We start from the raw sequence: 26,077 nt of genomic DNA, 5'->3' as shown, positions 1-26,077 counted from the left end.
ACAGAATACAGAGATTAGAAGCAGCTGGTAACAGGACAGAAACCACGAGAAACTGAGTTACTGATGGGGAAAAGCATAAGGCGAGAACAGTGAATACATGTGAAAAGGAGAAAGAAAATAAACTCAAGGCAATGCTACGCAGTGGGGGCGACAAACCATCCAAAACTGGACGGCACCCACAGAGATGGAACAAAGGTGGATCTACACAGGGGACTTCTCAGAAGTAAAAAGATAGACAGGGCGTCCCCAGGCTAAGAGGTAAGTTTTCATTTAGAATGCTAAATACCCAGACACATGTGGTTAGGGTTTGCGACTTTAAGGTTAAAGAAAGCCATTCTGGGAAGGTTTCTGGCCTACTGGCTAAAACGCCCACGTCCCACTGCACAGGGTCTGCGTTTGACCGTGGGCTCCAGCTCCTGACTCCAGTTTTCTGTCAGTGCAGGCCCCCAGGGAGGGCAGTGACAGAGCTGAGTCCCTACCACCCACGTGGGGGACCTGGGGTGACTTCCCAGTTCCTGGCTTTGGGGCACCAGCTGTTGTGGCCACTTGGGAGTAAACCAGCAGATGGGAGCTTTGTCTGTCTTCTTATCTCAAAAGCAAATGGTGGGGGGGGGGGAGAGAGAGAGAGAAGACCAGACCAGAACCATTTTGGTATTCGGGGAGAAAATAAAAATCCCCTTAAAGGAAGAGAAAATGAGCTGGTCTTGGGCATCTCCACAGTAACGTTTGACAAAGCAATGCCATCAAACATGGCAAGATCTAAAAAGTTCTCACGGGAAAAGCATGGCCCGAGGCACGCAGTGGGTCCAGATGGCCATCAAGTGCCAAGGCAAAAGATCATGTTCGACATAAAGTGGCAGTGGGGCGGTCACCCATGGGCCCTGCAGAACTAGGGGCTAAAGGGCCAGCCCTCAAATCTGAAGAGCAAGTAACACATCCACTGTACTTGCAGAATCATGAGTACAGAGCCGAGGCGAAGACTATGAAGCTGGAGAAAGTAAGAATCAGCACAGAACTATGGGCACTGGGGCTGCCATTGCGGCCCAGGGGCGAAGCTGCTGCCTGTGGTGCCAGCGTCCCCTACTAGCATCAGTCCAAGGCCCTACTGCTCAACTTCCCATCCTGCTCCCTTCTAGTGTGCCTGGGAAGGCATGAGATGCCCAAGTGCTTGGGCCTCTGCCACCCGTGTGGGAGACCTGGATGGAGTTCCAGGGTCCTGGCTTTGGCCTGGCCCAGCTATAGCCATTGGGGAAGTGAACCAACAGATGGAAGTTCTCTCTCTCTCTTTCTCTCTTTCTGTGCAAACACATACCCCTACCCCCAATTATGTCTTTCAAATAAATATTTAAAAAGAAAAAACAAAAAAAAACTCTGGACTTTGGGAGCTGGAACAGTGTCCTTAATTTCAAAGCAACGAGTCAGTAGCTACTGCCTACAGTGAAACAAGTAGATGAAACAATGATTCAAAGCTGTTTCCCATAGTAAAGTATATTTAATATTAGACAAGTCCTTTAAAAATGGTGTCCCGCCTGGGAGAGAAGGTTGATTTGAAGCCTGACCAGTCCTCCAGTGTTCTGGGTCTGTTTTCACCTCTTGAACTCCAGCCCTGGACAACATAGCAGCATCTTTATGAAACAGACTCATTTCGCATCTGTCCATTAGTCCACCTCTTTGCCAACCTGTCCACCCACCAGAGGGCACTGCAAAAAGGTCACGGGGAAGGGGAACTGAAATATGAATCTTTGAAGTCAACATACAGCTTTCTCATGACCTGCATTTTCCATGAACTTTTTGAAAACCTTTTGCCTTTAGATGCTCACCTCCTTTTAATTTCTGGATGTTGGGTTTTGCTTTGAGAACACCGATCTTTGCATTAAAATTCATTATATTAGCCACGTGTTAATACAGCAAGGCTTCTTTTTCTTAAAAAGGGAGAAAATTCACCAGGATAGTGTACCAGGATAGTGTATCAGGACAGTGTACCAGGGCAGTGTACCGGGGCAGTGTACAAGGATAGTGTACCAGGACAGTATACCACGACAGTGTACCAGGATAGTGTACCAGGACAGTGTACAAGGACAGTGTACCAGGATAGTATACCAGGATAGCGTACTGGGATAGTGTACCAGGACAGTGTACCAGGGCAGTGTACTGGGATAGTGTACCAGGACAGTGTACCAGGACAGTATACCATGACAGTGTACCAGGATAGTGTACCAGGACAGTGTACAAGGACAGTGTACCAGGATAGTATACCAGGATAGCGTACTGGGATAGTGTACCAGGACAGTGTACCAGGGCAGTGTACTGGGATAGTGTACCAGGATAGTGTACCAGGACAGTATACAAAGATAGTGTACCAGGACAGTGTACCAGGACAGTGTACTAGGACAGTATACCAGGACAGTGTACTGGGATAGTATATCAGGATAGTGTACCAGGACAGTATACAAAGATAGTGTACCAGGATAGTATACCAGGATAGCATACTGGGATAGTGTACCAGGACAGTGTACCAGGACAGTGCACCAGGACAGTGTACTGGGATAGTGTACAAGGACAGTGTACCAGCGCAATGTACTGGGATAGTGTACTAGGACAGTATACCATGACAGTGTACTGGGATAGTATATCAGGATAGTGTACCAGGACAGTATACAAAGATAGTGTACCAGGAAAGTGTACCAGGACAGTGCATCAGGATAGTGTATCAGGACAGTGTACCAGGACAGTATACCAGGACAGTGTACTGGGATAGTATATCAGGATAGTGTACCAGGACAGTATACAAAGATAGTGTACCAGGACAGTGTACCAGGACAGTGCACCAGGATAGTGTATCAGGACAGTGTACCAGGACAGTATACCAGGACAGTGTACCGGGATAGTGTACCAGGACAGTGTACCAGGACAGTGCACCAGGATAGTGTATCAGGACAGTGTACCAGGACAGTATACCAGGACAGTGTACTGGGATAGTGTACAAGGACAGTGTACCAACGCAATGTACTGGGATAGTGTACTAGGACAGTATAGCATGACAGTGTACTGGGATAGTATATCAGGATAGTGTACCAGGACAGTATACAAAGATAGTGTACCAGGACAGTGTACCAGGACAGTGCACCAGGATAGTGTATCAGGATAGTGTACCAGGACAGTATACCAGGACAGTGTACCGGGATAGTGTACCAGGACAGTGTAAAGGACAGTGTACCAGGGTAGTATACCAGGATAGCGTACTGGGATAGTGTACCAGGGCAGTGTACTGGGATAGTGTACCAGGATAGTGTACTAGGACAGTATACCAGGACAGTGTACTGGGATAGTATATCAGGATAGTGTACCAGGACAGTATACAAAGATAGTGTACCAGGGTAGTATACCAGGATAGCGTACTGGGATAGTGTACCAGTACAGTGCACCAGGGCAGTGTACTGGAATAGCGTACTGGGATAGTGTACCAGGATAGTGTACCAGGACAGTATACCAGGATAGTGCACCGGGCAGCAGGAATACGAATCTCTGTTTCCTCTCTGTGACCTTCTGCATCATCACAAAGTCCTCGCACAGGCACAGCACAGAGGGAGCACAGCCCACAGACCTGTGCCCACGTCCAGGCCCTGCTGCCCTGTTCCCATCGCTCACACCAGGAGCTCTCTGATGGCCAAGGTGGGCGAGGAATGCTGCTGGCAAAGCAAGCCTTCACCACACTCACGCCAGAGTCTGAGTCAGGGACCCGGCTCCTGTGTCCACGAAGCAGAGGCAGACGCTCCTTTGAGCAGTGCTCAGCATATAAATAGCTTCATGGGACACTTTTTCCTTTCTTTTTTTAAAAATATATTTGTTTATTTTATTTGAGAGGCACAGTTACAGAGAGAGAGGAGAGACAGAGAGAAGTCTTCCATCCACTGGTTCAGTTCCCAAATGGCTGCAATACCAGGGCTGGGCTAGGCTGAAGCCAGGAGCCAGGAGCTTTCTCCAGGTCTCCCATGTGGGTGGCAGGGGCCCAGGGGCTTGGGCCATCCTCTGCTGCTTTCTCAGGCCATTAGCAGGGAGCTGGATCACAGTGGAGCAGTTGGGACTCAAACCAGTGCCTCCTGGGACATTTTCAAGGGGCTGAGGGCAGCTGGGGAGGGAGGCGGGGCGGCAGACCCATGGCCATTTCATGGATGGTGGCACTGTAGCCAGTGCCCTCCAGGCCACTTGCAAAGCAACACTGGTGCTGGGCCTGGCCCCAGGTGTTCTTCCCATTCTCCCCATGCTGGGCGGCTGGTGTGAGGCCAGCTGTGTCCCTGTGGTTCTTCCTTCAGGGACCAAGAGGGCCTAGGGGCCCAGAGTCTTTTATTTTAGGGCCTGGAAATTGTGGCCGGCTAGGACCAGGTGGAGGGGCCCCTCTGGGAACCTTGAGGGGGATGCACAGCCTTGCAGGAGCTCCCGGCCAGACCCTGCTGTGCTGCCCTGTCCTCTTGGACTTAACCTCCCCTGGAGCCTCCCTCTACATCTTGCCCCCCTCCCCCACCTTGTTGAGTGCTTGGTTTTTCTTGTAACTTGGAAGCTTGTCCATGAAGACAGCACCCTCCTCACCACGGTCTCGCCCTGGGCGCTCCAGTGCAGGGCAAGCCCCAGACCCCCTCGCTGGCCTGAGGTCTCTGAGAGCTACAGGGGCCGCAGGAATTCATTCCCCAGAGCACGTGCCTTCCCCAGCCTCCTGTGCTGGAGGTGGAGGTCGGGCCCCAAGTCCCTAGATTAGGAGCCATCGCTTGGAGCCACACCACTTCCTGTTGGTCCCTGCTCCCAGGGGCCTCCGAGCAGATGCGGCCAGCCCAGGGAGGGGCCCTGGGACTGATGCCTGGAGCTGCAGGCTTTTTTTTTTTAAGTATTTATTTTTTAAGTATTCATTTTTAAGTATTTATTTTCACTCTGAGCCCAGCGACCGCTCCTTTGGGCTCTGGACGTGCCAGGGCAGAGAAGCTCGCAACCAGGGGGCCCTCCTCACTGTGTCCATGGCCAGCGTCTTTTTGAAAAAACAATTTTCCAACTGAATTCTCTGCCTGCTCCTGCTTCCCCTGCCCCCAACTCTACAACCGCCCGTTTCACCAAGGAGCCAACGGAATCCCATCTGAAGCGACGAGAGGGCGGCTGGCACCGGGAACCAGCCTCCTCCGCGTGCCCCTCCTGGCAGATGCACCCTGGGTGCCTCATCGCTGGTGGCTCCCGTCCTCTCCCCACGTGCCACAGCCCCCAGGAAGTCCGGAGAATCAGGCACCAGGGCCTTCCAGAGCAAGGTCCCCCTGCGCCCGAGGCTGCCCCACCCTTGCCCTTTCACCAGGCTCCCTGCTCCGTAACTTCCCCCTCCCACGCCCACTGCTCCGCTCCCTCAATTTCCCCTTTCCCATCAGTCTGGGTCCCTGCTGTTCCTCCTCTTTGGGCTGCTGCTCCCAACCAAGCACAGGACGCTTCCTTCCTGCCTCTCGGCGCTCCCCGGCAGCCCCCGTGCTGTGCTGGAGCTTCCTGAAACAGCCGGGCTTTGTGGCCTCCCTTGGGCACCTGAGCCAGCCAGGAACACAGGCTCTGCTCCACCGCGCCCCTCCTGCCCCACTCGGCCCCGCGCAGCATCCTGGTGCCTCTGTCTCTCTCTCCCCCTGCCCCCGGCTCAGCGTCCTGGTGCGTCTGTCTCCCTGTACCCCCTGCCCCCTGGCCCCGCCCAGCATCCTGGTGCCTGTCTCCCTGTGCCCCCTGCCCCTGCACAGGTCCTGGTGCCTCTGTCTCCCTGTACAACCCTACCCCCGCAGAGTCCCGCATGCCTGCTCCCCACTCAGGGTCTGTCCCACCTACACAAAGCTGTCGCTGGTCCCCTTTCCTGGACACAGCCCTCCCCTTCCACCCAGGATCGGAGCTGACCTCACGTCCTTGAGGTCATCTGGTGTCCACAACAGCCATGCAAGACACATCAAGAGCAGAACCAGGCTCAGCGAGGCTGCGGTTGTGAGTGCCCAGTGAAAACCCAGGCCCCGAGGCTCCTAGAGGCTGCTAGGGTGTGGAGGGCCCTGCGCTGATCCTGGCACGCTGACCCTTACCCCCTCTGGAGGGACAAGGACCACGCCTGGGGCTCCAGTGGCCGCAGTCACCTCCAGGGAACTCTGGCAGGAGAGGAGTTATTTTTAAGAAACTTGTTGGGAAAAATGCTAAGTGATCTAAGGCGTTACAGCTTAGGAATGTTTGCTCTTTTTTAAAACAAGATCCCTTTTCCGCCCTTTCTCTACCCGCGGGTAAGGAGCCCTCAGTCTGGTTTTGGGAGAGGCAGCAAGTGTTGAACTCTTACCAAGGAACTTCTGAGGCATAGAGCTCTTACGTTTGGCGACGTTACTCGCGAGTCTGTCCAGCACGAGGGACCGCTCCGGCCCCATCTTGCACAGGTCTTCCGCCGTCTCGCTGTGATTAGCTTCTTCTTTGATGACTAAAGTCAAAGACAGTCAGACAGGCCAGTTTAGAAACGCTCACTCCCAGTTCCGTCTGCCACCTGAGCCCCTGCCGAGCTGGTCTTCCCTGCGGCTGCAGCAACGCCACCTGCTGGCCACTGCTCCTGCACACTGCCCCGCCTCGGAGGCCACTGCTGTCACCGCAGGTTGCCCAGGGCCTGAGCACCCGTGTCCCTTTGGAGGGTCCTAGGAATTTTTCAAGATACTCCTGAATGTACAACCTCAGCCCGCCACCACCACAGGAGTCCTGCGGGAACCCAAGGACTGTCAATCAAAGGATCGGCCTCCACCCACTGGCCCAGGGCACCGGGCAGCAGGAAAGCAGCTGTCCAGGATCCTCCGCGAACTTTGACTCCTGGGAAAGGATCCAGGGGCCTCTCCTGAGACTCAAGGACACACGCAAGCAGAGACTTCAGAAGTAGAGAGGCACGTGGGCGTGGGCTGTCTCCAGGGGCACCCCTATCTTCCTCTGTTGACCCCTTCTTCCCACGATTCAAGGGGGTGCTGTGTCCTCACAGCCTCACTGACATTTGCTTCTAGAAGTGATGGTTGGAGTTTTGGAAACACCACTCTTTTATTTCCCTGCCATTTATCCGGATGGAGGAGGAGCCAATGGTGTAAACTGACTGTCCACGTATCCTATCAGTTCTTCCAACACCCCTTCTGCCTGCGCGTCTGCCCTCGCACAGGTCTCTGCCGCACTCACTTCCCTTCCTGCTGGGCCTCTGCTCTTCAGAGTCCCACACACCAGCTATGTTCTCACGGAGTACCAGATGCTACTCTTCTTTTGAAAACAGTTGCCAGTGGGGCTGGTGCTGTGGTGTAGCAGGTAAAGCCGCTACCTGCAGTGCAGGCATCCCATATAGGCGCTGGTTTGAGTCCCGGCAGCTCCACTTCCAATCCAGCTCTCTGCTATGGCCTGGGAAAGCAGTGGAAGATGGCCCAAGTACTTGAGCCCCCGCACCCATGTGGGAGACCTGGAGGAAGCTCCTGGCTCCTGGCTTTGGATTGGTGCAGCTCCGGCCATTGCAGCCATCTGGGGAGTGAACCAGCAGATGGAAGACCTCTTTTTCTGTCTCTGCCTCTCCTTCTCTCTCTGTGTAACTCTGACTTTCAAGTAAATAAATAAATCTTTTTTTTAAGTTGCCAGGGGCCAGTGCTGTGGCACAGTGGGCAAGTCACTGCCTGGGACGCTGGCATCCCATATCGGAGTGCTGGTTCAAGTCTCGGCTGCTCCACTTCCAATCCAGCTCCCTGATGATGTACCTGGGAAAGCTGCAGAGGATGGCCCAAGTGTTTGGGGGCCCTACAACCAGAATGGAGTTCTAGTTACCTAGCACTGGCCTGGCCAAGCCTTGGCTATTGTGGCCATTTGGGGAGTGAACTAGTGGACAGATCTTTCTGTCTTTTCCTGTCATTTTGCCTTTCAAATAAATAAAATTAAGTCTTTAAAAATAAAAAAGTCGCCCATTCTCTCATTTATTTTTCCGCAGACACTGTGTGACCTGTGGTTACCACATTCCCGTAAGATCATATAACAGTTTTAGGGTAAAACCGAGCCTTGACCTGGCAGGATGCAGGGGACAATGTCCACGCCTCGCCCCCCGCCCCGTCTCCCGAGCGTCCTTGTGGGCCGCGGTGTGGTCTGGAGCCTGTCGTCACCACACCCCGCACGTTTACTGCGGAGAGCACTGCTGAGCACCTGCTGTCCTCAGAGCAATCACGAGGGTCGCTTTGAGAACAGATTTCACACTGGCTCTTACTGCCGATGTATGTAGCTTGTTTAACATTGGAAATGTATGTTAGTAAATGGGCAAAAAGCCACAGCCCACACGCTGATTGACATGAAGGAGATGTGGAAATCCACAGACCCCAATCCCCTGGCCCGTCCTGCCACAGGCTCCCTGTGTGCCTCTGCCCAGGGCACCCGGCGTCTTGGCCGGGTTTGCTCCATTCCATGCCCCACAGCCTCCGGGGCCTCCCCCGACTTGCCCATTGACCACAGTAAGGGACTGATGAGCCCATAGCCTCCAAGTGCCCACCTGCTGTCCTGCACACCAAGGTCTGTGCACTCTGCAGGCCCAAGTTTTTAAATGTGAAGACGTTAGGAGAAACAGGGCACCAAAGGCCTTTATGAGGGAAAACCTCATGGTAAATGTCATCTTTCTCAGCATCCTTCAGGTGAGGCTTTGGTTTTACCTCCAGGGCCCAGCCTTGGGTGGGGGCACTAGGGAGGGCAGGGGCTCTTCTCCAGCCCGTCCATCTGAGCACTGACGAGGGCTCATCCCGGGGTCTGACGAGGGCTCATCCTGGGGTCCTTGGAGGGAGAGGAGCAGGATGCACAGGGCAAGTGCAGGTCCCACCAGCCCTGGTCCTGCCTGCCCCCGGGTCCCCTCATGCCAAGTCCAGGAGGGCGTTCATGAAAGCCCTTTCAGGGACCCGCAGCGCTACCTCACAGCTGCAAGGGTGCAGCCCAGTCTACGGGTGGTTCCAACCACCCGGGTGGGAAGGATTCAACCTCACTAAACACCAGCCCGGCCAGCTCTGTTGTCATGGTGACGGCACTATGGTACACCCATCACTCAGCCACTGGGGGAGATGGCTGCTGGCTGCGGGCACTGCCTGCCACGTGTCCCTGGCAGGCAGGTTCACTGACGGAGACCCTGGAGAGGGGAACTGAGGACGGGTCCAGCGCTCAGGGACCTGCACTTCCCTGGCCTCTCACTGGCGTGCTCAACAATGCTTCCCTCAGAGCCGCGCCCGGCTGGGAATCCCACCCACCGGGAGGAGGTGTTCCCTGGGTCACACTGGAAATTGGAAGCAGAGCTGAGGGGGCCTCGGCCTGCTGGGACCCCCACAGCTGTTTGTGGAATGAGAAAACCCATCAGTGTGGTTGGACCTCAGGCAGTTCATGAAAATGGGATTAGAAGATGCTTGTTTTGACACAAGAACTTTGAAGGCCATGCATGCACACAAACATTTCTCCAGTAAGTTTGTGGAAAATGTGTACTCAAAAAAAAGATCTATGTACGGATTTCAAATTTTATTTGCACCCATAGTGCCCATGTTCTCACAGCCTCTGTCGATGGACTGAGCGTCTGCGGGTGTGTCCTGGGTATCTGCGAGGGGCTGGCTCCAGACGCCCTCGGGGACCCAGAGCCATGCACGCCCAAGTCCCTGCAGTGGGAGGCTGTGGTGTTTGCACTGCCTCCCGCATCGCCACCGCGTCTCTGGACACCTGCTGCTTCCTGCCACGACACAAACGCTGTGGGACCCGTTGCTCTTTGTGCTGGCGAGGGGGTGGCAGCAAGGGACAAAGCAAGCCTACATCTTCAGCACAGATGTGCATTTCCCAAACACTGCGCCAGGGCCGTGAATCCCTGTGTATCCTCTGCCTCCTACTCACTCCAGCTTCTCAACCCCATGGCAAACCAGCGGAGGGTATTCCCAGGCCTTAGCATGGTGGACAACACGTCTTCGATGAGTGTTGAAAAATTCAAATGCTTATTAAGCATTAATATGTAAATTACATCATCAGGAGCCTTATTAGTTTATTTTTTACAGGAAAACACAATATCTGCATATTGACTTTTTTTTTTTAAAGGAACAAAATCATCCCTCCATGCCTTCCTCTCCTACCTGGGCCTGTCTGCAAACTGCCCGCTGTGAACTCACGGCTCCGCTCTGGCTTTAACCTGCAGTTCCTCTGCGTCTCTCACCCGGACACCTTTCCATCCCTGACCCAGGTGGTGAAGGCAGCTAAGCGATCACTTTCAGAACCTCCCCGGTACACAGGTGAGCAGAGTCAGGCCTCGCCAGCTGACTGATCAGCCCCAGATCCGCAGTGGGTGAGCCGGGGCCGGGGCCAGGCCAAGAAGGCGGAGCTCTCATCGTGCCATGCTGTGTGTTGCCTCCCTGAGCCAAGACTAGTCCAAATCTACGTCAGGACTTCATGCTGACCGTTCCTGTCTCTGCTGTCGCCTGCCGTTAATGTCCAGTGGCGTGTCCTTTAGGACCCATGGCTCCAAGTCAGGGAGCCGAGTGAGGCTCAGCATTAGCTTGGTTCCTAGCCCAGAGCCCAGGGAAGAGCTCGCTGGGGCGGCTGCGGGAGGAGTAGCCTCAGCTGCTGCACACGGCAATGCCTCTGTTGCTGGAGGCTGGGAAGGTGCCTCCTGCTGTCACCCCAGCTCCAGGACTCTCGTCTGCCCAGCACCTCGCTCTGTCCAGCATGAGCTCTTATGCCATGTGCAATGGAGCGTGGCCACCTGCACCTTTGTCCTCTGGTGGCCTCTATGCTGGGACCGTCAGGGTCTTCCAAGCCCCTTCCTCCTCATGCCCCAGGCAGATACTCTGTCCTAGGCCTGAATCCCAAGCACAGCCTGGAAGTTCTTATTTAATCAGCCTCATGAAAAAAAAAAAAACAGTTTTTGAACAAGATTTCATGTCTTATTTTGCTAACTGTGCACAAGCAATCACTACTCTAGGGCTGGGGGTAAAAAGCACCACCAACACCCAGAAAAACAAACCAAAAACTGTGGAGGTCCCTGCCGTCCAGTGGTTTCTCTGGGTTTGAAGAGGGTTCTGAAGTCCAGCTCTCTGGTCGGACGGGGACTCGGAAAGCAGGGGCACAGTGTGTTGCAGTCCCTCGCTGGCCAAGCTGGCGGGCGCAGCCCGAGGTGCCGCCCCTGCCGCTGCCTGCCGGCCGCCCCGTGCCCCGCGGGCGTGGGGTCCTCCAGGCCCGCCTCCCTGCTTTGTCTTACCTGGGTACAGCGTGCCTGGAAGGCCCATGCTTTCCAAGTAGTTGTGGCAACGCTCTTTATGTTCCTCTAAAGAGCTTCGCTGCTTATAGCTTCGGCCACAATATCCACATTTGTGAGGTTTACCAACTGCAGAAAACACAATTGAGTACATGTCGGCCGGTGTCTGACGGGAATGCATGCAATACAGTTTTTACCAAAAAAGTAAAAAAAAAAAATCATTCTTGAGAACCAAAAGCATTATGGTGCCAGTCAAAATCACCGCATTGAAAAATCTCAATGCCCAGGAGACCCCGATTGTACCAAAAACTCGGCGACTCTTGTCTCGCTTGGATTTGCCTACTGTACAGACTGCTGGATTCTCTCCTCCTTAAGCTCCTGGAGTGGGTGAGGCATTGCAGTGTCGCAGGCTGGACAGGGACGTGAGGGGCCCTGTGCTGGCTGGGCGGCCCGGGGGCTCACCTCCAGGGCAGGCTGGGCCGGGTCTGGCGCGACACTGGCACCAGGTCGGCTGTAACCAGAGTGAGCTCCCCTCCAGGGTGCTCGCGGATGACGGAAGGCCCTAGCAAAGTGTGGGTACACATGCTTTAATAGAAGGCGCACCTTACTCTCAAGACGTGTAACGTGCGATGCTCCGTGAAAGGATGCAGGAGATGAGACACAAATACACAACGCGTTTCCTATGGACACAGCCCTGTTTTCTCCCCCAAAGAACCTGGGCATGGAGCAGCTTCGAGACCAGCCCTGTCCAAGAGGACATCCAGCCGTGGATTTTCTCCACCTGTGCTGTTCAGCGTGGCAGCCACCAACCACACATGGCTGCAGAGCACTCAGAGAATGGCCGGTGCCACTGAGGGCTGAGGCTCAATTTGCTTAATTTTAACTGTAAAAATCAAAATGTACATGCCACATAGGGCTAATGGCCACCCTACTGGGTCATGCACTTCTACAGGACAAATGCAGTTCTTCCTGGATTTACCGAGTGGAATTTCAGAAAAAGACTAGTGAGGAATCCATAGCAGGTGTCCATCTAAAGATGCCAGTGAATTCCCCCAGAAGAGAGGAAATGGAGGGAGGATCATCAGTCTTTTACATGAAGAACAAGATGCCCACCCAGCGACAAGAATCTTCGGCTACTCTGCATGTTGATTTAACATATTTCGAAGCACTGTACAAAGGTCAAAACCATTCACGTGGAAATGTCCGGTAACCAGTTAACTAAAGTTTGCCGTGGTTAAGTCTCCTCCTCGGGTGAGCGGAAGGTAAGGTCTCAGAAGACTGACAAGAACACTACAATCTGACTTCTGCATCTTTAACAGAGGAAGAGAGGGGCCTCTCTCTATCTGTAGCAGCTGATGAACCCCAACCCCAGGAACTAATGTTGAAACAGCAACGTTGCCTAAAATTTCTCATGCCTGGAGTACCGCCCTTTCCTGGAGGAGCTGAGGTTAGCGAAGCCCATGGTCAGAGTGGCCCCCGGCTGTGTGCATGCCACCGAGCTCAGAGCTTGAGCGACTTTCACTTGGGAGCCCAGGAAACAGGCTGCCCTAAAGCAGGTTCCACGATTGGCCCCACATGCTGGGAAACAGAAACAGGAAGGAAAGGATCCCGCCTCCCTGCCTGCGGACCGGCCCCTTTCTTATCAGCGTGGCACAAGTTCTCCAGCTCTCTCCCCACTAAGGTGCCTGTGTCTGGGGCCTCAGGGAGAGCTCTGTGGTTGAGCTGACCCTGGCCGTTAAAGGAGTCAGGGGTGCTCATTCCTCAAGGGAACAGAGCACAGCCACATCTGAGTTTGCCCGAGAAAGGCGCAAGTCGTCAGCTCACTCTAGTGGAGTCACTTGCAGGAAACCACGTCCCCGTTCCCCAGAGTGGCACTGTCACAGCAGGAGCCCCCACTGGCCCGCAGGGGCTCCCTGCCCCCATTGCACCTGTCATGGCTGACTACTCAAGGATTACCCCGCTCAGAGCACGGTGCAATCCCGGGTGCAGCAGAACAAAGGTGCTGCGCTCAGTGCTCCTCGCTTCCCAGGAGGCAGGAGAGGGTGGCCCTGCTGCGAATTCTAAGGACTTAGATGAGAAGCGATTTCTACTGCAAATCAGGGTAACTGGGGATGCTGGGGTCGGCATCAGCCTCAGAATGCCTGTGCGTTCCCCACGGACACAGACGCCGCTCCGCCGTCCGCTGTGCCCATGCCTGTAGAGGTGAGGCTGTGTGGCGCACAGCCTGCCCCGTCTGCACGGCACTACCTGGGCCAGGCACAGCGCCTTCCTGGGGAGACTTTAGGAATCTCACCCCAATCACGTTAACGTCCTGAGAAGCACCTGGACGCCTGTTCCACATGTCCACGTGTCCATGTGACCCAGCAGGAAGCAGGTGGCTCGCAGCCCTGAGGCTCCTCTCCACCCCTCTCTGCCATCTGGGTGATCTTCCTGAGGGGGCCCTGGCCAGGAGGGAGCACCATGCTCCTGGGCACAGCTGCTGAGATGTGCGGCCACTCTGTCCAGGTCCCTGCAGAACCACATGGTCCTTCTGAGTGCCTCCGAAGCCAGCGCCAGGGCCTTGCCTCCTCACGTCCCAAAGTCCCTCCTCCTGACCACGCCCCCCATGGGCTGACTGCTGCAGGTGCCCTGCGTTGGTTGCCCTGTGAACACGAGGTGCTTTGCACACCCATGGAAAACACACATTTCAATGCCCTCAGTTAATGTGGCACCGGGAGGTGGGCACACACAAGGTCTCTGAAGCCCGACCATGACAGACATTCCTCACCATCGGCAAGGGTGGCCTGAGCCCTGGTAGCCCTTCCCAGAGAATACCTGCCCCTTGCAACCTGGGGCGGAGGGGCCACTGCTCGGAGGGGCCTCGGATCCCAGACTGACCACAACAGGAAGCCCCCAAGGCCTTGCAAAGTGTCCTGTTGTTGGCATCCCCAATGATGGGCAGTGCCAGGGTGTCAATCTGTGTGATTGCTATGGGGTGAGCAGGCACCCCGGGAGATGGCTTGGGGCAGAAGGCGCCATGTGACTGGTGGCAGCCTTGAGCATCATGGGGTGGGGCCTGCCCATGGCCGCAGGACCGAGACCGGGTTATCCATGTGCACTCTCCTCTGCTCCCACCAAAGGGGGTGCTGCCTCCATGGGCAGCTGCTGCCCTAGTTCCTCCCCCGAGGCTGGGTGATGTGCTCCATCACCTTTGTGTCACCTCCAGTGGCTGTCACTTGCGTGATCGGCTAAGGCCGGACAACTCCCTCAATGCCACGGGCCAGAGACCCCAGTGGCAATGGTGGTGCAGGGGCGAGCCTGCAGCCAGTGAAATGCTCCACTGTAGCCCCACTTACCTGATGCAAGGGACAAAGAGGCCTCTTCTGAGATGTGTGCCCTAAGGCGAGGCTTCTTAGCCTATGTTCCTGTGTGTGTGCCCACGTGTGTACACCTGTGTGCCTGCATGTGTGCATCTGTTTGTGCTTGTGTTTGTGTATGTACCTGTATGTGTGTGCATGCCTGTGTGTGCCTGTATGTATACGTGTGTGCCTGTATGTGTGCATGCCTGTGTGTGTGCCTGAATATGTATGCACGTGCCTGTGTATGTGTGCATCTGTGTGTGCATGTCTATGTGCTTGTGTATGTACCTGTATGTGTGCATGCCTGTGTGTGCCTGTATGTATACGTGTGTGCCTGTATGTGTGTGCACATCTATGTGTTTGTGTATGTACCTGTATGTGTGTGCATGTGTGTGCCTGTACGTGTGCACGTCTATGTGTTTGTGTACATACCTGTACGTGTGCACATCTATGTGTTTGTGTACATACCTGTATGTGTGCATGTCTATGTGTTTGTGTACATACCTGTACGTGTGCACGTCTATGTGTTTGTGTATGTACCTGTATGTGTGTGCATGTGTGTGCCTGTACGTGTGCACGTCTATGTGTTTGTGTATGTACCTGTATGTGTGTGCATGTGTGTGCCTGTACGTGTGCATGTCTATGTGTTTGTGTACATACCTGTACGTGTGCACATCTATGTGTTTGTGTACATACCTGTACGTGTGCACGTCTATGTGTTTGTGCATGTACCTGTATGTGTGTGCATGTGTGTGCCTGTACGTGTGCACGTCTATGTGTTTGTGTACATACCTGTACGTGTGCACGTCTATGTGTTTGTGTATGTACCTGTATGTGTGTGTGCTTGTGTGCATGCAGGTGCCTGCACACATGCGTGCATTTGTGTGCATGTGCAGGTGCACACCTCCCCACCTCTTTTCTCTGGCTCTGGCTCAGTGGGGAAAGTGGGGCGGTGGCCGCCGTGGGACTGGGTGGAGGCCAGCCAGCAGGGAGAGCGGCCGAGCACAGAACGCGCGCCCAGGGCCCGGGGCACCTACCAGAGTGTGTGCGCAAGTGGCCGGTGAGCGCGTCCCTGCGGCGGCAGGCGTAGTTGCAGAGGTGGCACTTGAAGGGCTTCTCCCCGGAGTGCAGCTTGATGTGGCGCAGCAGGTTGCCCTTCTGGGTGAAGGAGGCCCCGCACTGGTTGCACTGGAAGGGCCGCTCGCCTGGACGAGGAGAGGACAGCGTGAGGACAGGCGAGAGCGCCGCACGCCCGCCAGCGAGGAAGTCGTTTCCCACGGGGCCGGTGACTTCCACCGGCTGCAGGTTTGATAGAACACGAGGCTTCACACTGAACCTGCCAGCAACTTAACGCTTCACTGGCTGGGTCAATTTGATCTGAAAATCTAATTTTTTTCCCCTAAATCAGAATGGCACATCACAATGCAAATTCAAACTCATTTAAATAAAGTGACTGCAACATTTTGTGATGAAGAGCCAGTCTTCCTGATCAGCAGTTTTGGAATAAACCAATATCCAATTTTGCGTGTTGTGGCATTTGGTGGGGTTTTTAATGTGGCTTTTTTCAAAGGGTCTTTAAAATATGCCACTGAAGCAGCAAAATAAAAAGGAAACTCATTAAAAATGCATTTCAGGATCACAAGTTCATTTCAGCGTTACATTCTTATATTTAAATGAAAGGCACTTCATTATAACAGTTATAATAACTTCTTTTCATTTACATTTTCCCTTTCAATTTCTTCTCCATTACCTGTCTGTCCCTAAGCAGGCAAATCAGGAGAGAGACAGACAGAGAGAGGGAGGTGAGGCAGGGAGGGAGAGATGGAAAGACCGCACGGAAGGAGAAGTTGAGAACCTGAAGGGAGCGAGCGCCCGGCTCCCGGAGGGAAGCCCTGCCCTGGCCGGCCGCAGGGTGGGGGGTGTGCCCCTGCACATGGCTTTCTCAAATTCTAAGCCCTGTAAGCTAGTCTGTTCCCACCCACGGCAGAGGAGCTGGGGCTTAAGTGCAGAAATCCCCAGGGATTCCACGGGACTGTTAGGAAGGAACTTGGGGTTTCCGAGTCTGAGATGAAGAAAACCCTGGAACCTGCGCCCCGTGATGTGGTATGTGCACCTGGTCTGGGCCTGGCTGAGGGATACGGGGGCATCGGAGAGCAGGCCCCTGTCTGTGCTAGGGAGTCACTGGGCCCGCCGGCCCTGCCGGTCAGCACTTCCCTTAGTCCCACTGCGCAGATGACGCCTGGCTGCGGTGTGGCAAATGCTCCCCCTCTTCAGGAGAACACAGCTTTCCTTGGGGGAGAGCACGAGGTGACCACAGTGCTGAGGTGCCACGAACAGGCACGGCCTAGGGACCAGGCTCTAACCATGTTCCCAAGTGACGAATCGATCATGAAGACAGAACTTATCAAAAATGGTTACAGACGAGCAAGTCTGGCCAGATTGCAGGATAAGTCTGTCAGTCCTGGCGCCCTGGACTCCGGCCTCCGCTTTGCAGCGGGCAGGAGGACAATGCACCTCGGTGACAGCCGCAGGCCAGCTGCAGGGGTCCTGAGGCTCACCGGGAGGAGCCGGTATCTCCCCAAAGCCTTCTTTGGATGGGGTTTGGCTGACCAGAGAAGGAGCAGATTAAAGCACGCAGGAAGTGATGGCAAAACAAAGCCCCGCTCATTCTCCAGGGATAAGCACACGCGTGTACCGTGCATCAGACTGAGGGGGTCCAGACAGCTAGAAGCTGGGGAGCCACGGAGAGGGAGCCACGGAGAGGAAGCCATGGAGAGGAAGCCACAGAGAGAGAAGACTCGGGCACCCAGGGGAAAGGCACTCCCCAATGTGTGTGCGTCAGACGCTACAGGGACAACAGGACAGGAGCGTGGCCAGGTGTGCAGGGAGGGCCAGACAGAGGGAAGGGCACTTGCCTCTGGCCATGGCCCTCACATGGACAGGGCGGGCCCTCAGGTCAGGGGGACACTCATGTTATGGCAGTGCTCCCACTCAGGAGGTGGGGACACAGTGGTGTCCGCGGTACGGCCCTGTGCCCAGCGTGCCGAGACCTCGCTGTGTGCCTGTGGGGCTGGACATCCACACTTGTCCCCAGGTCTGAGGGCCTGGGAGAAAACTGGAGGGAGAGCCACGGTCTTGGGCAGTGGGAGGCAGGCAGGACAGAGGTCGCTATTCTGCAGGGAGGAGCCGGATCTCCAGGGTCGGGTCCACACTCTACAGCACTGTTGTTTCACTCCCTGTCTGAAGCACCACGGGGCACCCACACGTTTCTGATTGCCTGTGTGGGTGCCGATGTGCGCTGGACGGGAGGGCCTGCAGACAGCCTGCCGCACAGCGACACAGGGCCCTGCTCAAGGGAGCTGGCTGCCCGGCAGTTACGGGAAGGGCTATGTCTGCGCAGGCGAGTGCCCTGTCACTAGCTGAGGACAAGCCAGGTCTCCCAGGCCGTATCCACCTTTTCCTTATGGGTGAAGACTTGGTTGCCAGGGTATCCGATTTAGGGACCCTCTGGAAGAGTGTTTACACCCCTTTCAGTAACCGATCAAGAGCGTCTTCATGGACTCCCCACCTTGGGGTGGGGAGCAGATGACTTGTCTGGACTGCACAACCTGCCCTGTGGCTCTTGCCACCATGGGCTGTGGTGAGGGGGCTACATCTGGGAGCAGGGGGCCCACATGTAGCCACTCTCCTGGGTTGTACGAACTTCATGGAAAATGGTATTAAAAGAGAAGTTCATTCTACTGCAAGAAAAACACCGAGAAGTATGCACGGGACTTGCAGCAAGTGATCCCTGGACTTTCTGCCTAACACGCGTGACCTGTGCACTTCCCGCAGGCTATTCATACTTGCACGGCTAGTTTTCCTTCTCTCGCCTCTTGCCCACCATGCTCCCGCCTGATCCCCCCGGCCTACCCTGGAATGCTGGCCGGAAGGCGCTGCTGTCACACCTGGCTGAGCAGCAAAGCCTGGGGCAGGCAGTGCGGGGGCTCATCGCCTGCGACTCGGCCCTGGGAACCTCTGTGCTCATCAAGGAAGAGGCCGGGAGCCCTGAAGCTCCAGGCTGACCCCATCATCGGCGGCTTGCCCAGCGGGGAGTTCCATGGCCCTCATGGCCGTCCCGCACGGCCCTCTCTGCTGTCCACGGCTCACAGATGCCCTTTCAAGGTGGTAAAGCTCTGCTCTAGAGGCTGTGGCAAAGAGAAACCACAAGGCCTTCTTTGCAAACGCATTCTACCTGGGCTCTGGGCCCAGCACGATGGCACCTGGCTGTTCAGCCTCCTCCGCCGGGCCAGGTCACCTGTGCATGCAGGGACAAACGCGCCGTGAAGACAGCCCGTGGGATTCTTGCTCAAATAAAGGGCAAGGCAGGCATGAGACAACTGAGGGTGCCCCTAACTCGGGAGCCACCTCTTCGCTCAGGGAGGACCTGGCATACGGCCGTGCGTGGCAGGAGAGGGGACTGGCAACCAGCAGGTGCCGCTCCGCACATCTCACGTGGCAGGGTTATTCATTAAAGGTAATTATTCCTTTTGTCAAGGTGAGCAGTCATTGCATTTTGGCAATTTAGTATGCTGGAATTTGATTCACTTATCAAAAATTTATTTAAGAGAATTTCCGCTGAACAGTCGGGCTTTACATGAATTAGCAAGAAAGTGACTCACTTGTGAGGCAGCGCCTCATCAGGAATTATCTGCAGACCCCCAGCAGCCGCAGGGCCGTCTCAGGGTGGCCCTGCTCATGACAGAGGCAGTGTGGGATTACACGCACGGCGGCTTTGCTTAGAGCTGAAGTGACAGGGCTGCCGCGTGGAGTAATTTGAGGATTAAGGGGACCATTAGGAGAAGAGAGTTTGCTTAATTTCATAGGTAGATTTTTACCGAAGAGGAGTGCCCATGGGAAATTGATTTATTTATGGCTCCCTGATATATTACAAATGGAATGTACCATTTTGGACCTTCCCTGATTCAAATATACAAATTACAACCCCTTGGAGGGGCTGGTGCTATGGCATAGTGGGTAAAGTCGCTCACTGCCTGCAATGCTGGCTTCCCACATGAGCACTGGGGTTCAAGTCCTGGCTGCTTTACTTCCCACCCAGCTCCCTGCTAATGCACCCAAGGAGAAGCAGCGGGTGATGGCCTGAGTGCTTGGGCCCCTGCCCCCCAGGTGGGAGACCCAGCTGAAGTTCATGGCTCCTGGAACCAGCTGATGGAAGATCCATGTCTCTCTGTCTCTCTGTCTGTCTCTGTCTCTCTGTGTCTCCCTGTCTCTGTCTCTCTCTCTCCCCCTCTCTCTGTAACTCTTCTAAATATTTGCATTTCCTGATAACTCAGCTTTTTGCTTAACAAATTTTCTGAATCCTGCGTAATTCTTGATAAATCTAAGTTTGGCCCCGTCTAAGAAGCACACAGGCTATGGCTTTCAAGTCATCTGCCTCCTGTTTCCGAGGTAGAAGCTCTGCTCTGCCTCCAAAGCATGTCTGTGTTTTTCACCCTGGGTGCTGCAGAGGCAGGTGCTGGTCTTAGGGCCACAGCAGCAACAGCTCAGGGTGCCTGTTCCCCACGCAGCCACATGGTCAGAGAAGAGTGCAGGGACCTCCTGCCCTCAGACAAGGTCAGCTGTGTGCCATGGACACTGTTAAGACACGCGAGTCCCACCAGCAGTGGTGACATGACAGCACGTGGTACTCCATCCACAAGAGACACATGGAGGAGCAGAACCTGCCGGCTGCCATGGGCTCAGCTCCTGTGCTGACGAGCTGGGGTGGGTCTTCCAACACCACGGCGCGGGCATGCCTCCCTCCCGGCCACCCAGCATCCCATTCTCCTACTCTGCCCATGACTGCAGTAAACTTTTCAAGACAGGGGTTCGGCATGAAATTCTTGGCGGATGTGTGAGGGATCGCAGCAGCAACCAAACATCCCCGTCCGAAGCCTCACGGGTCAGGGGCGAGCCTTTGCGGATGGGATCTGGCCCTTCCTGATACCAGGCTCTGATGTTGTCCCACCAGGCGCTGCCGTTCCTGCACACCAAGCCCTGTGAGCCCAAGTCCGCCTAAAGTGCACACCTGACTCCTGGTTTCTGGGGACTCTCTTTAGCTGCACCTGCCCCTCTAGGTCTGGTTTGGTCTTGTTTTGCTTAGGGTGGACCACGGCCACGTGGCGTGACCAAATGGATGGCGTGGCTGAGACTGTTTTGCGTGTGCAACATCAGGCCTCTGCCAGGAGGCTCTCAACACCCCCTCCCCCACCCCAGCTTTCTGGAGAGAGTCGGACTGGTACATGCCAAGCCCTTCCCACGTTCCAGAATGGAGGCGGCCAGGCCTCTGTGCAGCTGCAGCCAAGTGCGGGTGGCGCCCAGGCTGCCAGGGAGTCGGAAAGACGCTCAGGACGAGGCTGCAGGAGCACAGGGCGTTCTCCCAGGCCCCAGAGGACGCGGCGGCGGACGCGGCGCCAGGCCTTACCCGTGTGGCTTCTCTTGTGGACCATGAGCACATTGGGCCCGATGCAAATGATCCCACAGACATCACACTTTAGTTTTCCGTTCGGAAGTCGGATGCCGCCAGCTCCCGACAGAGCCGAGCCGCCTTGGTCCCTGTGGGAGCCATTCATTTTCTCTCCCGCCGCATCAAGCATTCGTAAATCCTCCGCACATTCTTCCCCATTCATTTCACAGCCACGCCCATTCTCTTCATCACTCTGAGTCTCTACTTTAACATTACCGGCTGAAAGACACAACACAGGAGGCCGCTCAGTGTCACTGCAGGAAACAAAAGCACAAAACAGCACAGCAGCAAAAGGACAATCGAATCGACATGAGAGCGACCGAAGTGGGGAGGGCGGCCCGGAGCCGGGGTGGGGGCAGGCTCCGGAGCGCTCCCGCGGAGGGCGTACGAAACGCACGAGAAGCTACTGCACATTTCCCAGCTGGACTCTCCCTCCAGGCCGCGGAGGCCACTGGATCCCCAGCCTGCTGGGGCCCTCTCAGGAGCCCAGGGCTGAATCCCGCACCGCGAGGTGAGTGCTGCGCACACGGTCCACTCCCAGGGCAAAACCCCTAAAAATGCTTATCTGGCCTGAAGCTTCCACTCCGCAGGCGCCCACCTCTCCAGGCTCACCTAACCCTCGCTAAACCCTGGCGGAACTCCACAAACACGCTCAGCGCTCTGTCTGTGGCTTCCTTCCCGACTCCTGAAACACCTTGTTTCTCGGGGACAATTCCGTGAGTCCTGGGTGCCGTTTCTCAGTTTCCCCAGCGTGCTGAAGTGCCAGGTGGGACACTGAGGTGTGCATGAGGCCCGGAAGGGTCTGCCAAGAGCGAGCCGTGGGCGGGGGCTGCCGGGGAAGGGGCACGCACCTGTCTGCTCAGGGCGGCTGCCTGCCGCCTGGCTGGCAAAGCTGCCATTTGCATGGCTTTCCTCCCCAGGAAGGTAGGAGGTGCTCCTGGGCCTCACTGACTCACTGAGCAGGGAGCACTGCCCGGCCCTCCACTGTGAAGCCGGGAGAAGCTGTGCCCCCAGGGTTTACAGACCAGCAGCAACAGCAAGTGGCTGTGGCCCAGGCAGAGTGAGCGAGCAAGGGGCACCATGGAGACTACGCTGCCTTCCTCAGAGCCAGGTGCCTGGGGAAGTGGCCAGAACATTGGCACGGCCATGTCACGAATGCAGATTCTCGGGCCCCATCAGAGCCGCTGGGGCTGCAGGCCGGATTCACGAGGCCTCGGGGGAGATTTTGGGGTGCTCTCGACCACTCATTCATGGTCACAGCCCTCTGGGTTTGTACGATCCACTGAATCTCTCTTGATTTGGAGACCTGCAGTCCAGATACCGAAACCTGGACGCTCAGCTCCTCCCTTTAGGAGCCCTGAGAGCTCAGTTAAGTCGGGGGACCTCGCATCGGCAGCACAGGAACGCTGACCCCGAAGATCTGCAAGATGCAGTGGGTCAGCAGGCAGGCGGCAGCCGGCTCAGAAGGGACTGGGGCCAGCAAGTGGCCGCTCCCAGGGCGCCCACCCCCACAGCCCCCAGGCTCACCGCACTGACCTCATGCAGGCACCAGCCTCTGACCGCACACTGTGGAGCCCTCACAGCACCCCGAGGGAGGCGCTCAGCACCCCGTTTTTCAGGTGAGGAAGCTGAGGCACACAGAGGCTGGCAAGCTGCTCAGGGAGTGGCAGCGTGGGAGGAGGCCGCCAGCGGCCTGGCTGCAGCAGTCACACGTCCACAGTGCCCATCGGAAGACTGCCCACGTGGTCCCAGCAGCCCTTCAGCAAGAACCCAGCGACCACGAGGGCAATGGAAGGCAGTCCCCGGGGGAGTGTCCCGGCCTGCATGGCGGCCTCGGCCTGGAGGCTGTCCCTTCCCAGGGCTCCACATCAGGCACTGCCTTGAGAGGCCTGGGGGCTGTGCCTGTGCCCTTCCCCGCCAGGGCTGTAAGGACAGAGACTCGGGGCGCTCTGCGTCTTAGCCTCCTGCCCCGATCTGGCTGGCGTGGTCAGCAGGGAGGACAGGTGGTGAGCTCTCGGGAATCCGGCCCGGGTTCATGCTTGCAGGTGTGTGCACAAGCCTTACTGCAGTGTGAGGGCACCCAGGCTCCCGTGTTGGAGACCCCATCCCCAGATTGATGGATGCCCGGCATCTGGAGGGAGGTCTCTGGGCAGTAATTAGCATAGATGAGGTCACGAGGCTGGGGCCCCACGATGGCCCTGGAGCTTTCTAAGAAAAGAGCCCCGAGCCAGCACCCTTGTCACGCCCTGGTGCAGCACGAAGCCCTCCCCGGTGCCGGCCCTGTGCTGCTGGATGTCCCAGCACAGAATGAAATGAACCTCTGTGCTTCCAGGCTGTCTGGCTCATGACAGCACCAGAACAGGACACAGAACAAGACAAGCCTGCCCCAGGAACAAGGGAACGAGGCACAGCCCCGTGCACTCCTTCACCTGGGCTTGCTTCTGGGGTGGCGAGCTCTCCAGCCAAGGAGCGAACACAGAGGCCGGTGGGAGATGGCACGAGCGAGGGTCCTGGGACTGGGGAAAGGTATCTCATGGAAGACCAGGTATTGGGACGTCCCTTGGCTGCTTCCCAAAAGCCTCGGTTTCATCAACTCAGACACCGAGCTAGAATTTACTCCACCGATCCCCAGGAGCACCTGCTGGACGCTGACCGTCCTCCGGCACTGTTAACCACAACAGGCGTTTGTGCCTGGCAGGCATCGCCGAGGGAGGGGCATCAGGGAAACACATCACATATTCTCCCGAGACCTAAGTGGATATCCCAGCACAGCTTTAGGGGGAGATACACACAAGATGGATGGGGTCAAAAACAGAGATTGCTTCAAAAAGCTCGTGGAAAATGGAATTCAAAGATAAGTTTATGTTGCTACCAAAAAAACCTGGAAATTGACAAGGATGTTTTTCATGATCTGCAGCTTCTGCGAACTTTTTTGGAAACCTCTCCTACATACAACAGGTGCTGCACGGATCTGTAAGAGCAGCAGTGGGCATTCTCAGCACCGAGGAGCTGAGGCTCGAAGGATAAGATCAAGGATGCCGTGGCGGCCCAGGGGGCTGAAGAGAGGGGGGCAGACGATGGCCCCAGATCACTGGGATAAGGCCAAGGCCAAGGCCAAGACCTCTGAAGAGCTGGGAGTGTGGAGGGGGCGATGGCCAGGGCCAGCGAGTCTGGGGAGATGGAAGCCGATTTCCTCCAAACCGCAGACGGGTCCTCACAGCTGGGCCAGCTACACAGAAGAGAGCGAGAGCTGACCGGGCTGCCTGTGAAGGTGGGGGTGGGGGCTTCTCGTCTCAATCAGGAAAGACCTCAGCAATAAGCTAATTATGTCGTGGCCGGCCGGGGTCAGGGCTGCAAGCCACAGCTGAAGTGCACACGCGGACATGCGGGTGCGAGCCGGCGAAACTCCAAGCACATTTCAAACGCACAAGCTCAGGGCTGTGGCTCCCACCACGGGGCGTGGACAGGGTGTCTGGGGCTGCTGCCCGGGGCAGGGGAGGCTGGGGTCCTGCGTGTCACCAGCAGGAAGGCTGCTTGCAGAGCATCAGGGACCCCTCACAGGGTCCGGGCCCAGCAGGATCAAGACTCCTCTGCTTGGCTTCTGAAGCCTAAAAGGAGGTGCGAGGAGAGGCGTGGGGGACAGACGCGAGAAGAGGGCCCTTCTGCGAGCCAGCGTGCAGCCAGCCCCGTGCGCCTCTGCACAGAGGCGGGGCCCTATCTCCCCACCCGTGGGGACACCCCAGCACAGCTGCCACTCGAGGGGCGGGAAGACAGTGCCCCTGTCTCGACGGGGCTTTTCATTCCCTCGGAAACGGAGCAGGCGGGGTGTGGCCAGTGATGGCAGGAGCACCCGAGGCTCAGCAGGCGTGCATGTCCTCTGTGGACCCTTTAGTTTGAAATCCACAATCCTGCAGGAGACAGTGACATTGGGTGCTTCATCAAAGGGAGGAAGAGGGACAGGGGACGGCCCACCTCCAGGCAGCTTCATTCTCGAATACCCGCGAAGGGACACCCGGCCCCTGCTTTGTTCTGCTGGGGACACCACCCGATGCTTCTGCTTTTCTCTTCATGCTCACTGCACTTTCCACGGCGCAGATCAAGTCACTCTGCCCGACTCGTGTCCATGGGATGTTGGTCTGTTCCCGGGACGCTGTCTCCGTGGAAGGCCAGCAGGGGCACGAGCTGCTCGGCTGTGCCCTTCCCTGCCTTCCTGAACCAGCCGACCTCCTCCATGCTGCTGGCCTTGGGACTGCCGAGTTGTGCTGCGGTAGCGGTTCCAGTGCCCGAGCCCCGTGCCCACTCAGGCACCCTGGGAGGCAGCCGCGACGGCTCCAGCAGCGGGGCTCCTGCCACCCATGTAAGAGACCAGGAGTGGGCTCTAAGCTTCCAGCTTCAGTCTTGGCCATGGCAGGCATTTAGGGGGTGAGTGAGGGCATGGGAGCTGTCTCTCAAATAAATAAATAAAATTTGAAAAGATACACTACTCATGAATATTTTGTAAACCTGCTACACTACCTAGAGCACTGTGGAGCTCAGCAAGGCGCTTAATTGAGCTGATTAAATATAGAACACAGAGTACAGAGTGGGATGTTCCTTCCTGGGAAAGCCTGGCTCAGGCCTGGAGCGGTGGTGCCCGGGGGCCTCCCCGAGTCACTCCAGAAACTTGGCTTGTGTTAACCAGATGCCCTTCCCTTCCGAGATCCTGCCTGAAGTCGGGAACGGTCACGATCTGCTGCTGTTGCCCCGTGGAGGCTTCTTTATATCAGCCACCCAGCCGCCAGCAGAGGCCCCGCGCTGGGAGGGCCGGTGGACCTCGGCACCGGACGGGTCCAGAACTGCAGAGCCTGGGGGTCGAGGGACTGGGAGGGGACCCAGAGCCAAGAGGCCGGGTCTGCTGCCAGCATCGCGTGCGCTTGTGCATAATTGAAGAGCGTTAATGCACAGGCGGCGTGGACACCACAGTCCCCGCCCCACGAGTAGGCCCCTCTCCTCTCC

The 26,077-nt window shown here is 56.3% G+C and overlaps 1 protein-coding gene across 1 annotated transcript in view; it reads right to left on the bottom strand.

Annotated features, from left to right (window-relative positions):
* The window catches only part of IKZF1 (IKAROS family zinc finger 1), an 87,292-nt gene that overhangs the window by 3,711 nt on the left and 57,504 nt on the right, over window positions 1–26,077 (bottom strand). Inside the window, exons 5-8 of the mRNA XM_062178155.1 lie at window positions 21,041–21,301; window positions 15,615–15,782; window positions 11,243–11,368; window positions 6,326–6,460 (exon numbers count right to left, since the gene is read on the bottom strand). Coding sequence (XP_062034139.1) covers window positions 6,326–6,460; window positions 11,243–11,368; window positions 15,615–15,782; window positions 21,041–21,301 — 690 coding nt within the window. The remainder of the gene's footprint in view (window positions 1–6,325; window positions 6,461–11,242; window positions 11,369–15,614; window positions 15,783–21,040; window positions 21,302–26,077) is intronic.

This window comes from Lepus europaeus, chromosome 20 (assembly GCF_033115175.1).
Source record: "Lepus europaeus isolate LE1 chromosome 20, mLepTim1.pri, whole genome shotgun sequence".
Lineage (NCBI taxonomy): Eukaryota > Metazoa > Chordata > Mammalia > Lagomorpha > Leporidae > Lepus > Lepus europaeus.
This window is presented reverse-complemented; position numbering and strand designations above follow the sequence as displayed.